At 33.0% G+C, this 17,234-nt stretch overlaps 1 protein-coding gene across 10 annotated transcripts in view; it reads left to right on the top strand.

The window, feature by feature from the left end:
• ZEB1 (zinc finger E-box binding homeobox 1) overlaps positions 1-17,234 on the top strand; it is a 210,379-nt gene that overhangs the window by 153,717 nt on the left and 39,428 nt on the right. For 5 of the 10 annotated variants that reach the window (XM_032144061.2, XM_032144034.2, XM_032144086.2 and 2 more), the window contains exon 3: positions 14,857-14,919. In XM_032144061.2, the coding sequence (XP_031999952.1) occupies positions 14,857-14,919 (63 nt within the window). The remainder of the gene's footprint in view (positions 1-14,856; positions 14,920-17,234) is intronic. The other 5 variants (XM_032144043.2, XM_032144224.2, XM_032144092.2 and 2 more) reach the window with 1 other exon arrangement.

Below are 17,234 nucleotides of genomic sequence, written 5' to 3'. Positions count from 1 at the left end.
GGAGGTATCAGTATGAACTTACAGTTCTGAATATATATAAAAACAGATAAATATGAAAATATCGATGGGATATGTTAGTGTACATACATATATTTCCAAACCCTGCCTACTAACAAGACATGAAAGCAGTGACACCCAGTAGTAGTGAACATAGATTATACCCAGATCTAGGATTCAAATACCATTCTCCAGTAGAAGGTACTAGGCCTCCTTGGAGAAATGGCTGATTCTATATCTAGGGCAGGGAAAATGGAAGATGAGCCTGGAATAGTAAGTACACATAAATAAGTAAAAAAATAAATAAATTACAGGTGCAGTGGCATGCACCTGCAATCCCTGCTACTCAGGAGGCTTTGTAATCCCAACTACTCGGGAGGCTGAGGCAGGAGGATTGCTTGAGACCAAGAGTTTGAGACCAACCTGGGCAACTTAGCAAGACTCCATCTCAAAAAATGAATGACTAAATGAATGAATGATGAGAGCATGTCAAAAAAACACAGGAGCCAACTTGAAGGAGTTCCCAATAGCCAATTCTGGAAAAATTTTAGCAGAAAAATAAATAATGATAGCATTATTATAATCCAAAAAATAAAAGAAATATCTATCCATCTGTATTGATATAAATACTTAAACACCTGGGAGAGAAAGGACAGGTCTTCCTTATAGTAGAAATCCAATTATAAATTAATAAGTAAATATGGAAATGGAGACTCACCATTAGGCAAATATCATGGTAATAATTGCTTAAAAGAACCATCAATGGATATTAAAATAAGTGGGTGAAAGTGTAACGAGAAAAAAGATTTTTTGCATAATTTTGAAGTATTTTCCCAGAAGATAATTAATAATTGCTGAGAGAAACATCATAACTGGTGTGGAAAAAAAAAACCTGGCAGGCATCACCTTAACCAGATGATCAATTACAGATGATAATATCACCAGCAATAAGACATAGTGACATACATGTGCCACTAGTGTGGTATATTGACAAGGACACCTATTGCTTTAGTCGTATTTTTGCTCAAAATGCATCACCTCAATCTAATAATTAGAAAACATCAGAGAAATCCAAGTTGAGGGGCATACGACAAAATAAGTGCCCAGTACTCTTCAAAAGTGTCAATGTCAAGGTCATAAAATACAAATAAAGACAGAAGCAACTTGTCAAAGACAAACAGATTGGATTATCAAATTTTGGTAGAGGTTACAGGAGGTTATGGACACATGATACAATGTAGCATACTAAATTGGCTCCTGGGCCAGGAAAAAAAAAGAGATTATTAGTGGGGAAACTGGAAAAGGGCAAATAAGGTCCCTAGATAAGTTAATAGCATTGTATAATGTTAATTTTATATCTTTCATAACACTGCTGTGATTATGTCATGTTCTCTTTAGGGGATACTGGTTAAAGGGTATACAAGAACTCTAATTTTTTACAGCTTTTCTGTAAGTCTGAAATTTTTCAAATTGAGATACTTTGAAAATTTCTGATCAAAATGAAGCAAAACCCTTTCCTTGGGCTTTGTTAGTATATATTATCTGAAAAAAGTTGGAATTTTCAAACATATTTTAATAAGCAGTAATAAAACAAAAGGAAAAATATTGGAATATAGTAATAATTCAGCTTACAAAATGCATGGTAGGTCAGAGGATCATTCCTAGATCTCTGACTCTTGTCCCATTCCTTAGCCTAATAGAATGTCAGATATCTTGCCCCAAAGGAAAGTTTTTTATACTTTTCCTGATCTGCCTCCATGTTGCAGAGTGCCAGCTTACTTCCGCCCATTTCAGACCTGGTTGCAATACCTTGAACTTCGGGGGCAAGGATAAATCAGGCTAATTCTGCTTTCATTAGGCTTTTCTGTTCAGGCCTGGTTGGGGTTTGAGAGAATATGCCTCTTCTCTAAAACACTGGAGGACTGGGAAGGCTGACACAATAAATTAACAATCAGTGGCAATCCCACATTTCACATATTTGGTAAGAAAAATAATACTGAGTGTACCTGTACAGACCTAATGCTAATTGCTTTCCCAAATATTATTTATTTTCATACTTAGAATAGCTCTGTGAGATAGATGTTGGCCCCTTTTTAAAAATAAGGAAAATGAGGCTCAGAAAGTTTAAATATCTTGCCAAGATGGTACGTTAAGTAATGGAAAGCCAAGATTCAAACCCAGGTCTATTTGATTCCAAAGCATGCTATTCTTGTTTTCTTATAGGTCCAACAGAAAAATACATATACATTAAATATGACATCCATACATATAATAGAGCAGTGCAGAGTTAATTCTGTCAGTATCAATGCCCATCCATATAGAAACATCTTAAGAGAGGTTACCATATCATGTATTCTTTTTACTTTCCCATGGCCTCCAATAAGGCTAGAATCCAGTAATTACTACATTACTGGTGATTTTCAGATTCATAGTATCTGATGAAACTAAAACAGCAAAAAGAAAACAATATTGACCTCTACAGAGCAATCTTATGTGTAGCTAGCTGGCAGATTGCTGTTATCTTCATTTTTCTCTCTGTTCTATAAATATTTAACCACCTGTATTGGTTTTCTGTTGCTGCCATAACAAATGACAACACACTTACGATTTAAACGACACCAATTTATTTTCTTTCGGCTCTGTGGGTTGTGAGTCCATCCCAGGTCTCACTAGGCTAAAATCTAAGTGTTGTATTCCTTTCTGTAAGTTCATGGGGAAGATTGATTTTCTTCCTCAGATGGTGGCGTGGTCAGATCCTTTTGGTCATACAAGGACCCCATTTCCTTGCTGGCTGAAGGCCATTCCCAGCTTCTAGAAGTTACCTGCATTCCTTGGCTTGTGACTTCTTTTCTCTAACTTTAAAGCCAGGAAAACAGATCAAGTTTCTTTCATATCGTGTCTCCACTCCTGCCTCCCTCTCTTTCACTTTTAAGAGCTCATGTGATTAACTGGCCCACCCAAATAATCCAGGATAATCTCCCCACCTTGAGGTCCATAATTTTAATCACATCTGCAAAGTCCATTTCACCATTTAAAGTAATATAGTCACAGAGTCAGAGTACTAAGATGTGGACATCTTTGTGGATCCCTTATTCTGCAGACCACAATGTAAAAAAAAATCACAGAAATTCATAAACCACTGGCTAATATTAATAATCATAACTAACTTTACTGAGCAGTTTGTGTCAAGTAATGTTCTAAATTGTGTTTTATATATTAGTCTAATCCTTGCAATACTGTAATGAGGCAGGTTACTTAGCCCCATTTTATAGATGAGAAAAAATAAGTACAAAAGACATTAGGTAATTTACCAGAGTCACTGATAGTATCATCTGTAATTTCAACCAGGTGGTCTGAGTCTATAAACTATGCCATTAACTTCTGTACTATCATAAGTCACTCAGATGATTCAGAACTTTGGATATTTTACTTAACTAATTAGGGTCAAAATGTTTAGCAAGCCTGTACTGTATATGGGCTGGTTATTTTCTGTTTTTTTGGTAAATGAATATTTTTTTCTTGCTGGCTGAGAGAAAAGGAATGATAATGAGGGTACACGGATGACTGAAATTGAATGTTATTTCCTTAGATTATTTTACTCATTATCACTGTTGTATAAGAATATGTCACTGTTTGTTAAATAAGTTCCTTCAGAACAGCTTAGAAAAAAAAATATGGTAATTAGGTTATCATGTAATCCAATGATATACACCTCTGTTGCAGCACTTGCAATGATGTTATAATTCTCTGTCTCTCTCTCCCCCAACCTTTGTTCTTTGATGTTAGTGGTTTTTCCAATTTTGTATGTCAACATCTACAGAATTTCTGGCTCATGGGTCCTCAAATACTGAATTGGATGGATGGATTAGTTAATTAATTAAATCATTCCTATAATTGTCAATCCATTTATACCCTGCTCTTAAAATTTAATGAATTAATTTGAGGTGAAAATGTTTTGGACAAGATGATCTTCAAATTCTACATGTAATAAAGATAATTTTAAGAGTCTCAAAACAATTTGTATATTTATAGAATCCCTAATAATGGCCATTTGCACTCTGCTAGGCATTGGGCTAAACGAGAGTTCAATATTCACAACAGTCCTATGATGTAATGCTCTAGTCGTATACATGTGGAAACTAAGGACTAACTGAGTTGTATCACTCCCCAGAGTCTACTCACAGACCCAGTAGAGCCAATGTCTTCACCTAGGAATAATTGACTCTAAAGCTTTTGCCCTTATCCACTGCCTCATTTCTTTTTATTCCTAAAATAAAACTACTCATAAGATTTCTGGATCTGATTTCTGTACTACTTGTGGATTGATTAAATAGAAAAACATTATTGTGTATTATATCAGTTAGTCTTTCAAATAACTGAGACCAAAACATTAAAATAGTTTTAAAAATCTGTAAACACTGCTATTCTTCTGGATTTCTACTTACAGAATTAGCACCTAGAACTAGAAAAGTAAGTTTCTTTTTTTTTCTGAGTGTTAAGATCTCAGGAAATATTTTTTTAATTAACATACTATAAAATTGACTTGATATTTATTTGAGCTTTAATACACACACACAAACACACACACACATAAGTGTATTCATGTAGCAACCATGACAATCAGGGCACAGAACAGTTCTATCATCAGAGCACTATCATGCTACCCCTTTTTAGTCACATTTTCATTCCACCACAAACTCTGGCAACCGTGATCTTTTGCTATCATTTTCTCTTCTTGAGAATGTTATAAAAATGAAATCATACAACATGGAACATAATCTGTTTCACTCAGCATGCAATATGAAACATTTCTATTTCGCTCAGATGTATTCAAGTTGTTGCATGTATCAATAGTTTGATCCTTTTTATTAATGAGTAGTATTTCATTGTATGGGTGTGCCACAGTTTATCCATTCACTAGTGGAAGGACATTTGGGTTGTTTCCAATTTACAGAGATTATGAGTAAAGTTGCTATAAACATTAGTATCCAGGTTTTGGGGGGTGAAGTTAAGTTTTCATTTCTCTAGGGTAAATATTTAGAAGTGTGATTGTTGCATAATATGTTATATATGTTTAATGTTTCAAGAAACTGCCAAACTTTTCCAGAGTGGTTGTACCATCCCACCAGTAATAAATAAGAGATGGTCCACTTTCTCTACATGGCCACAGGCATTTTATTTTATCAGATATTTTTTACTTTAGCCGTTCTAATAGGTGTGTTTTCATAATAGGTTTGGTTTTCATTTGCATTTCCCTAATGGCTAATGAAGTTAAACATTTTATCATGTGTTTGTTACACTATGTCCTCTTCAGTGAAGTGTCTGCTTAACACCTTTTGTGTATTTTCTTTTCTTTTTTTTCTGTAGTGTTTTTCTTCTTTTTTTCATTATACTTTAAGTTCTAGGGTGCATGTTCACAATGTGCAGGTTTGTTACATATGTATACATGTATTTTCTAGTTGAGTTACTTATTTTATTAAATTTTGAGAGTTCTTTAGAGTTGTAGTAAAGACTACTGTAGCTTGTCTTTTCATTCTCTTATCCTTGTCTTTCACAGAACAAAAGTTTTAATTGAGATTTAGTTTATCACTTTTTCTTTTTATGGATCATGATTTTCATCATGCTTGGTGTCATGTGCAAGAACTCTGCTTAACTCCAGATCATCAGGATTTTCTCTTTGTTTTCTTCACCTTTTTATTAGGGCTTGTTCTATTTTGACCTAATTTTTTTTGTAAGATGTTAGATTGAGGTGAAGTTTCATTTCTTCAAAATGGATGTCCAATTGTTCCAATACTGCTTGTTGAAATGACTATTCTTTCTCTATTGAATATATTTTGCATTTTTGTCAGAAATTAATTGTCTGTATTTATGTGGATCAGTTTCTGGACTTTGTTCTGTTCTGTTGATCTGTACATCCATCCTTTTGCCAATACCACGTAATCCTGATTACTGTAGCTTGATAGTAAGTCTTAAAATTGGAGGATATTATTTCTCTAATTTTATTTTTCAAAATCATTTTGGCTATTATAGTTCCTTTGCCTTTTCATATAAATTTTAGACAATCTTATTTATATTAAAAAATAATCATGCTGAAATTTTGATTTGATTTGTGTTAAATATGCAGATCAATTTGGAGAGAACTGACATCTTCCTTAAAATGTTGAGGAGTCTTCCAATTAATGAACATGGTGCATGTTTACATTTATTTGGGTTTTCTTTTTCTTACGTCAGTGTTTCATAATTTCAGAATACAGATCATGTACATAGTTTGTTAAATTTACACCTACGTATTTCTTTTTTGGAGGTAAGAACTGTGAATGGCTTGAAGTTTTTTTCTTTTAATTTGGTTTCCAGTTCATTGCCTATGTAGACAGTCTTGTTTTCTGCAAATAGGGACATTTTTATTTCTTCCTTTCTAATGCGTATGCCTATAATTCTTTTATTGACTTATTGCAAGACATCAAGAGTGGTGATAATGGACATTCTTGGCTTTTTCTTAATCTTGAGGAGAAAGCATAGTCTTTCTCCTTTAAGTATAATGTTAACTGTAGGTTTCTTGTAGATACGCTTTATCAAATTGAGTAACTTCCCTTCTATTCCTGGTTCGCTGTAAGTTTTCATCATGAATAAATGTTGCTTTTTTTCAAATGCTTTTTCTGCATCAATTGAAATGATCATACGGTTTTACTTCTTTAATCTGTGAATATGGAGGAATGCACTAGTCAATTTCAAATATTAAATCAGGCTTTATTCTCTGAAAAGCCTCACTTGATCATTTTCTTTTTGTATATTGCTAATATTTTGTTGAAGATTTTTGTGTCAATGTTATAAGGGATGTTAGTCTATAATTTTTTTCTTTTTCTTTTATTTTCTTTGTACTGTTGTCCTATGGTTTTGGTATTAGAGTAATCCTGGCCTTAAAAAAAAATATTTAAATTGGTGTTATTTCTTCTTTAAATATCTGATAAAATTTGCAAGTGAAACAAGTTGGGCCTGGAGTTTTGTTTTGCTTGGGAGGAAGGTTTTTTAAATTCAATTTTAAAATATTTACAGGAATATTCAGGTTTTGTATTCATCTTGGATGTGTTTAGTGTCTGATTTTCAAGGAATTTACTTATTTCACTTCTTTAGGTTTATGTTTACACAATTGTTCAGAGCATTCCTTTATACCCTTCTAATATCTGCTGGTTCTACAGTGGTATCCTCTTTTCATTCCTGATAGTAGCAATTTGTGGCTTCTGTTTTTGCTTACCAATCCTACTAAAGCTTTGTCCGTTGCATTGATCTTTACAAAGAACCAGCTTTTTGTCTCACTGTTTTGTTTTTCTTCTTAATTTTATTGCTTTCTGATTTTTATTACTTCTTTCTGCTTGGTTTGGGTTTATTTTGCTCCTCGTTTACTGTTCTTTTAATACACAATTCAGAATTTTGATCTGAGACCTTCTTTTATTTATTTATTTTTTTTTTATTTTTTTTTTGAGACAGAGTCTCGCTCTGTCGCCCAGGCTGGAGTGCAGTGGCGTGAACTCGGCTCACTGCAAGCTCCGCCTCCTGGGTTCACACCATTCTCCTGCCTCAGCCTCCCAAGTAGCTGGGACTACAGGTGCCCACCACCATGCCTGGCTAATTTTTTTTGTATTTTGTAGTAGAGACGGGGTTTCACCATGTTAGCCAGGATGGTCTCGATTTCCTGACCTCATGATCCATCCGCCTTGGCCTCCCAAAGTGCTGGGATTACAGGCGTGAGCACAAGCATTTAATGCTATAAATTCCCCTCTATACACTGTTTTAGGGACATTCCACAAATTTTGATGTGTTTTTTATTTCCCTTTTTGATCCATAGATTCTCTCTAAATCGGTTTATTAATTTCCAATGTTTGGAGATTTTCTTTTCCTTTTCCTATTGACATCTGGTCATTATGATCATAGAACATACTTTATAGAATTTCAATCCTTTAAAATTTGTTTTGTTTTATGATCTTGGAAGTGGTATGTCTACATGAATATTTTGTGTACATTTGAAAAGAATGTGAATTCTGTCATTGGAGTGAGTGTTCTGTAAATGTTATTTGGATCTAGTTGTTAATGTTGCCTTGTTCTTCTATATCCTTGCTAATTTTTTGTCTACTTGTTCTGTCAGTTAATGCAAGAGGAGTATTAGAAGTCTGCAAGAATATTGTAGATTTGTCTCTACTTTTTGTTCTGTTCATTTTTGCTTTGCTTATTTTAAAGCTCTGTTGTTAAAGGCATACACATTTAAGATCGCTCTGTTTTCTTGGCAAATTGACCCTCTTATCATTATGCAATGTTTTTCTTGATCTCTGATAATTTTCTTATCACTGAAGTCTACTTTGATATTACTGTAATCACGCTAGCTTTCTTCTGGTTAATGATATAATTTTTCATGATACAGTTTTTTATCCTTTTACTTTTAAACTATGTCATTATAATTGAAGTAATTTTTGTAGATAGGATATTAATGGAGATTGTTTTTATTATTTTTGGTCTATTCTGATAATCTCTGCCCTTAATTGGTTTGTTTAGGCCATTTATATTTCATAAAATGTTTGATGTTTGGATTTGGGTTTATCATTTTATTATTTGTTTTTTGTTTTTCTCTCTGTATTTTCACTCTTCTGGTCCTCTTTTTCTGCCTTGTTTTGGATCATTTGAATATTTTTTAGTATTCCATTTTAATTTATTTTAGTTTTGACTATGTATCTTTGTATAGATTTCTTTTAGTGGTTGCTCTGTGGATTAGAATGTACATCCTTTTCACAGTCTATTTAGAATCAATCTTTTACCGTGCCAAGTGGATTGTATAAATCTTTCCTGTAAGTCTTCTTATTCTCCCTCCTTTATTTTAGTTTTTATATGTACTACATCATTTCTCTTCTTCTTTTATTCCCGACATTCCTAGTGTCCCTCATTTCACCTTCTTTATGACAGTCTTCCTTTAGTAATTCTTTTAGAACAGATCTGCCAGCAATGAACTGTACTTTTTATCTGAGAATGTCTTTATTTTACCTTCATTTTTTAAAGGATATTCTCATTGAATTTAGAATTTTGAACTGACAGATATTTTTTGTTTTAAACATGTTCCACTTTCTTATGGAATCTATGATTTCTGATTATAAATCTGTAGTCTTTTAAATCATTGATCCCCTATAATTATATATTATTTCCTCTGACTCTTTTTAGTATTTTTTTAAACTGGTTTGATTGATGGATTTGAGCCTAGTGTTTGATTAATGGATTTGAGCCTAGATTTGGGGGGTTAGGAGGTTACTATTTGAGGTTCAGTTCTTAAATCTGTTGGTTTATGTCTTTCACTAAATTTGGGAAATTTTTAAACATTATTTAGTTTTTTTCTGCACTACAGCTTTCTTTTCCTTCTGGGACTCCAGTGACATGAAAGTTAGATATTTTATTATTGTCCTGCATATCCTGAGACTCTTTATTTTTTAATAAATATTTTTACTCTGTCTTGTTCAAAATGGATAGTTTCCATTGATGTACTGTCAAGTTCACCAGTCTTTGCTCTGTCATCTCCATTTTACTATTAAGCCCATCCAGTGATTTTTAAACTTTGGTTACTGTATGTTTAGTTCTAAAATTTTCTTTTAGTTTTTATTTAAATATCTTCCATTTGCTGAGACATTCTATCTTTCCATTCTTTTCAACAGTGTTTACCCTTACTTCTTGGAGCATTTTTATAATAGTTGTCTTAATGTCTTAGTTTAATAATTCTAACATCTTTTTTTTCCCCAATGTTGCCATTTTTTGATCATCATTTCCTATGTGACTTGAGACTTTTTCTGATTCTTCACATGCCAAGTAATTTGAGATTATATCCTGGATATTTCAAGTATTATGTTATGAGATTAATAAGTTAAATAAGACTAATACTTCATCTTATTTAAATCCTATTGAGAATTTTGATATTTTTTGCTTAACAGGCAATTTATCCAGTTGTATTTGGGATGCAGTCTCCAGCCAGTATATAGGTTGTGGTTCCACAACTGGTTCAAAGCCTTTGAAATGCTGTTCAGATCTGTCCTTCATGTACCCCCCAGGGTCCAATCTAGAACATGGGTAATTGTCTGTCTATACTTAGTTTCTCACAGTCTGTGATCAGATTCACACATGAGAAGTTTGAGCATAAACCCAAGAGTTCATAAACAGCCTTATGAAGTCACTTTCTTGAGCCCTCTCTTTCATGATCTCAGTACTTTGAGTTCCTGGAGACTCTGCTTTTCAGTCCTCTAGCCAAAACTCTGGGACTTTATTTACCCTACTTTGCCACATACTTCCTGAATCTATGCCTGTAGAAGAGCTGAAAGAAGACAGAGAGAGAAAGAGCTCAGTGGAGTTTATATTATACTCTTAGGGCCACAGCTCCTCCTACTGGAGAGGAAGTTTTCCCTCCCTCAAAGTTTTAAATTCTTGCAGTTATCATTATCTCTGCTACTACCTTGAAGGCTAGGATGCAAGAGAATAAGGGAGAAAAGGGCAATTTTTCTCTTCTTTAAGCCTTTTCCTGCTCCTTGAGCCTAAACTAGAAGGATTCTCCTAGAGCCTTCACTGCTATGCCCCAGGGCCCACTTTCAGGTTTTAAGCTCCCTTGAATCCAGGCCAGGGGTACCTTTTAAAAAAAGAAGAAGAAAGAAAAAGGTAAGGGGAATCACTCTGTGCTACTCTGAATTCTTGTCATGTCATCTTCTCCAGTCCACCTGCTGTGACTTACCCTTTAGAGTCTTTAAGTAACTGTTCTCTTCATTCTCCTCAAGTTTTATTAGCTAGATTCAGTAGCAGACATAAACAGTTTGTGGATTCTCCATCTTAACTGGATCTGACCTCAGGTATATATTTTTAATCATTATCTAAGTTAATGGGTATTCATGGAGGTTGTGAGTTATATTTGTTTTAACTTTGCTAGACAGTTATACCCCAAATATTCACATACATATTATAAATTGGAAGATACAAGAGTGGGAAAATGAAACTATCAGGAAAAGTATACAGTGAAACATTTCATCTCTAAAGTTTGAACACATTTAGGTTTGAATTCAGGAATCTGTTGGCATTCGCTTTTTTGATAGTTTTCCCTTAGCAGGAATAGCAGAAAGCTGGCTCAGCGATGACTTACAGAATGAGAGAGATGTGAATTGGCCTTTTAAAAATCTGTGGAAGTTACTCATTTGGACTGGGTAACGGCTTTCTAGGCAGAGGGAACAACTTCAGAAAAGGTATAGAGAAGGTCCCCAACTTACAACATTGACTTAAGACTTTTCAACTTTACAGTGGTGTGAAAGAAATATGTATTCAATAGAAACCACATTCCAAGGACCTGTGTAATCGTTTCTCATTTTCAATATAGTGTTCAATAAATTATATGAGATTTTAATACTTTATTATAAAATGGGCTTCATGTTAGATGACTTTGCCCAACTGTAGGATACTGTAATTGTCCTGAGCATTAAGGTAGACTAGGCTGAACTGTGTTGTTCAGTAGGACCAGTGTATTAAATGCATTTTGACATGATATTTTGCATTTATAACGGGGTTTATCAATATCTAACCTCATCATAAGTCAAGGAGTATCTGTACAGGTATAAATGTGCATGGCATGTGTGAATGTGTGTCAAAGAGGAGTAGACAAACCAGGAAAGGGAAATCTGATTCAGTTAAGCATTTACTGTGCCTTCTTAGAGGTTGCAATAAGATATTCCCATGAACATATTTGAAATGGTTAGAGACACATGGGTGTGAATTTCAAAAAATACAAGTTTTTGAATTTAACACATATGCTAAATAATCAGTCCTTCAGCTTAAACTGTGCTATCCTGCAAATGATAGTAAGTCTTCTGGAGTTTTATTAGAATGAATCACATTTTCCATCCTTGTTTTTATTTACTAGGAATTTCATCTTATGACTAAAAAGAACAAGCCATAAGCTCTTTTGGTCTAAATTTGCAATATTTGCCTTTGACTTATTTTTTAATTAAACTTTTTATTTTGACATAATAATAGATTCACAAATAATACAGATACAGAAAAATCCTATGTACCCTTTACCAGTTTCCTCCAGTGGTAACATAATATAATGTCACAACAAGCATATTGACATTGATACAGTCAAGATACAGAGCAGTTCTGTCACTAACAGACTCTCGTTTCCCATTACATGTTCACCCCTGTCCCTCTACCTTGTGGCATTCCTTACCCCTGGCAACCACTAATCTCCATCTTTACAATTGTGTTATTTGAAGAAAGTTACATAAATGAAATCATACAGTATGTAACCTTTTAGACTGGCTTTTTCATTCTCTATAAATCCTTGGAAATTCATCTGAGCTGTTGCTTGTATCAATAGTTTGTTCTTTTTTATTGCTGAGTAGTATTTCATGACATTTTTTAGGCCACCTTTTTCCATTATTTTTCATTTTGAAAAAACAAAGTCTTATTACTCAGGCATTTTTCTCACTTATATATTTGCTTTAGGATTTATACGAAAAACAAAAACCTTAGGAGCATTCTAGTGTTCTTTTTAAAATTGCATTTAGGTTAACCAGTCAATCTGTTGACATTATTACGTCTTACAGGAAAAAAATATGTACAAGTAGATTTTATTACTTTACTCCCGTTTTAATTCCTAAATCCAGAACACATCAGAACACATGAGAGATACTGCTGCTTGAAAAATACTTAGCACAGCCTGTTTGCAGACACACTCATGCTAGTCCACGGATGATGCAGAAAGGAGCCTATCCCGAGGCAGCATTTTTTTGCAGTGCTAAAGGCCAACATTAGGATGTTGTCTATTTTCATTAGGCACCATGGTCTTAGTTGTTCAACCAAAACTCCAGCCTCAATAATGAGGGAAAAAAATATACTTCTAGTTTTTAAATTGTGGGAAATAGGCCTGGGAGCAGATTCTGAAGTATGTTAAATACTCATCTAAAGAGCCTAGAATTTATCCCAAGGGGGGATGAAGAAATGAAGAAACAAATTAATCAAATTGCAGTTCCTAAAATAGTTATAAGTAGAAAAATTAGCAATGTCCAAAAATGTCATTTTAACCTTTAATATCAATGTCATATTCCATCTTACCAGGTAGTAACTCTGGCTGTTTGGATTTTCATTTTAGAAGAATAAGGAACATAGGTTTACAATAATCAGTAACTATATTACCATCATATAATTACCCAGTTGGCATCCTGTTTATTATTGTAGTTTAAGGAGACACATTGAAGTGAGAAAAAGGGGGTGCTAGAGGTTTGCAGACACTTAGCAAACACTAGTGTTTATCCTACAGCTTTGTAAACACTTTACCAAGAATTTTTAAACTGTCATTTTACTGATGGAAAGTGTAAAATGAGACTTAAGCAGAAGTTAATCTCATCATCTACTTAAAAAAGTGTTTTTTACATTGATCTAAGAGGTTTGTGCATATTTTAACTGTTTTTCCTATATGATCATCTTTAAGTACTAGTATGAAAGTTAATGAGTAAAGAAAATCTGCTGAATAAATCCACCTGATAATCCAAGGCACTTAAAAGAAATACATGCTATAATGTGATGCAAAGATTTTACTTGATTAGTGCTCTATTTCTCAATTTAACAATCAAACCTAAGAGAAATCTAAATCAAGACTTTTGACTAACATATTCAGTGCAATTTGATTAGGGTGCAGATAACTACAGTATTTCGGTGTGACTGTATAAGTATTCTGATCATAATTATGACATATACTCTGCTACTAGTTAGAAAAAGAACAGTTTTTAACTTCTTCATGCCTTTCATATATGCACATGTTCTTAATACACTATTATAATAAATAAAGTGTACCTGAAAATATAAAACATACTTTTTGCTTGTTCAAAAAGTATGCATTTATTTATAATACAAAATATTTATTCTGAACCTATGCTGTATGATAGCCCACTGTAAATGTAGAGGTAGCAAGGGAAGATGACAGATATCTAAAAATATTTGTTAGTAGCACTATATTGTTGATTACTACATATCAGTAATTAGAATAATGAATAAAGTGAAAGAAAAAGCATAATGCCTTAGGTGTTTACTTTGGGCACAGTAACATTTGGTCCAGTCATCTTTCTAGTTTTCTGGTACCCTAGTTAAATGAGCAACAGTGTGATGGAAAGTGGGCTTTGGAGCCAATCAGACCTGCATTTATATTTCATTTGTACTACCTAATAGCTGCATGTCTTTGGGCAAGTTATTTAACTTCTCCAAGCCTCAAGTATTTTAACTTATAAAATATGTTGTTACAAAGCTTAAAAGAAGTAAGTTACTAGCACAGTGCCTAGAACATAGAATTTGTGCTTTAGAGAAGAAATAAAAATATATAATTCTACCATCTATAAGTAGAGCTCTTTTCCCAAAATAGTACTAAAATTCCAGTTTGCTTATAATCCTAAAATATATATAATTCCGGAATATCTAAATCTGTACTGCTTTTACTTCACTAAGATATCTTTGTGAGTTTGATAAGACTGTCCACTTAATTTCTTTAAACAGCTTTACTTTTCAAGGACACATTACCATATTCATAAAAGGAAAAAATCCAAATTAAATATAATCTGTACTGAAAGTTTCCTTTTCAGATTTCTGGAAGTTAAAATGTTTGTGACACCTGGATTTGCTTTTTTTAATCTTTTATTGATATATAATAGCTGTATATATTTGGGGAGTACATGTGATATTTTGATACATGTATACAATGTGTAATGATCAGATCAGAGTAATTGGGATGTCCAAAACTTTAAACATTTGTCTTTCATTTGTATTAGGAACACTATAGATCTATTTTAATTTCTCCTTCTTTGATTTCAGCAGGAAAGGAAGGGCAAGAAATCCTGGGGCCTGAAGCTCAGGCAGATGAAGCAGGATGTACAGGTACTCTGCTGTGACTTTCTTTCATACCATAGCCTTTAAAAGAAGGTCTTTTATGTCACTGATTTCGCATTTGTGAGTCCTGAATTTAGTCCATTTCCTTCTCTTTTATCTTACCTTCCTTAAATGTTTAAGTACTGAGGCGTATGGTGCACTACATAAAAAGAAGTAAATGTTCCTTAAATACAGAGTAACTTACAGATTCATATTATATAGCAGATTTCTCCATTCTATAAGAATGACAAGTATAACCTACAGATAATCCAAAAAATAAGTGTTTAAATGATGATTTGAACTTCTATCAAGTTTTTGACCAAAGTTAGAGAAATGCAGATCTAACTTTTGAGTTTTGTTATTAGTTACCTGGGTCTGCTTTGAATTGCCCACAAGACAAAAAGCAGAAGAAAATAGAAAAAGCATGGATTTATCTATAAATCAGATGAGAATCATGAATATTAATGAGTTGAGTGAACATGTCACAGCAATCGAGAATCAAAAACTTTTCTTAAATTTTCTGTGACTTAAAAAGGGTAAAATGAAGTTGAATTCTAATAAACAAGGAAATTTGCTTTTAGGTGACTAAAAAGTACATATTCCCTGAAACTTAAGGCTATTCCTCTGTAATGGATTCAGATCAGATTTAAGAAGCAAAAGAGTAGGTGGAAAAATTAAATCAGATCTTATGTATAGTAATGCCAGTCACTTTTTATTGTGTTCCCTAAGAGAGCCAGAACTGTTAAAATGTAAACTTCAAAAATACATTCCAGATTTTTAAAACATTTCCTCAAAAATTATACTTAAACGTAGTGTAATTGTACTTTGTATATTCAACCATAAATTAGATATTTCTGTCATACAGTTTTCATTACATTTTCTTTTTCCTTCTCTTCTATGAGTTATCATTTATAGATTTGTTTTTTTACTTTGCTGTGCATTTTAGGAATATTCCATAAAGGCTTACAAATTATCTTTCATTAGGTAAGATGAGGTATGGTTCATGGCTAATAAGTGTCAAGATTAGATTTTTATCTGTAATATAAACAATAGCACTCCTATACTCGTCAGTCATTTCTGTAAAACAGAGTAAATCTTTGTGCTGTTATTAAAAGTGAATTCCAAATTAATTAAATAATAATGGAGTATGTGATAATTCGTGGTGCCTATAGCCTACGATTTTATGTTTTGCCCCTAACTGGGTTCTGTGTAACTTGCGTGAATAATGTATTCAGATATGCTTGTTACCAAATATTTGCCATGCTAAGCTATAGAATATGTAAAATATTTAAGCTGGACATTTGTTAGTAGTAATACAGTAGGGTTAATAAACATAAGTGTACGCTATTTACTTTTACCTAGAATCATTAAACCTTGATGACTTATATTACCAGAGTTACAGAAGACAACTTGCCCTTCTAGGTAAAATGTTATCCAAAAAGATACTCACAGGTTTACAGTATTTTATCTGTCATGCTGCTCTTCAGTATAAAAATAAATGAATTCTTTCAGTTTGAAGTACTGAATAGTATGTAAATTTCCTCAAAAAAATTGCCTCTGGAAGGCAGAGTAACCTTCTCAAATTTGTGTTTAACAAAAGTTGCTGCTGAAATGTAAAATCTCCCCCACGTACACGATGATGATCCCTGCTGCATTATTCGCCTGGAACATGGGGAGTTAGGAGTAAGCAAACTTCCATTAAAGCTCCAGTGAGTGTAACTTTAAAAGGAAATTTAACTTTTGAGACTTTTGAGCAGTTAAACTGTAAAATTATGTCCTGCCTTTGCTTTTGTTACTTCCTTGACTTCTAGGGAATAATATGCTGACAAAATGAGCAAAAGCATTGTACAGCAGTCACCATCATTAGTTCAAAATGTTGTCAGATCTTTTTAATAGCAGACTTCCTTTTGCAGCTTCTGCAGTTAAGGAACTATAGTCTGAACTTAGTAATCAGAGTAAAAAATTCATTGAAAACATCCTTTGTTCCTTCTGAGCATCCCTTTTTTTGTTTATATAGTTGATAATTTTAGGAAGTTTCAAACATGGAGAATAAAGATAAGAGGAAGCCTGAGGATACTTTATTCAGGATGGAAAAATTAGATAGATAGATAGATAGATAGATAGATAGATAGATAGATAGATAGATAGATAGATAGATAGATAGATAGATAGATAGATAGATAGATAGATAGATAGATAGATTTAAAAATATTCAGTGTTTATATTAAATATTTGCTCTCTCAAATACATGTATATAGTCATTTAATTCTATACTTTGATTGTCAATTTTGAGTTTTGTCATATTTAAAGAAAATCCAATTACC

This window comes from Hylobates moloch, unplaced genomic scaffold, assembly GCF_009828535.3.
Source record: "Hylobates moloch isolate HMO894 unplaced genomic scaffold, HMol_V3 SCAFFOLD_3, whole genome shotgun sequence".
Classification (NCBI taxonomy): domain Eukaryota; kingdom Metazoa; phylum Chordata; class Mammalia; order Primates; family Hylobatidae; genus Hylobates; species Hylobates moloch.
This window is presented reverse-complemented; position numbering and strand designations above follow the sequence as displayed.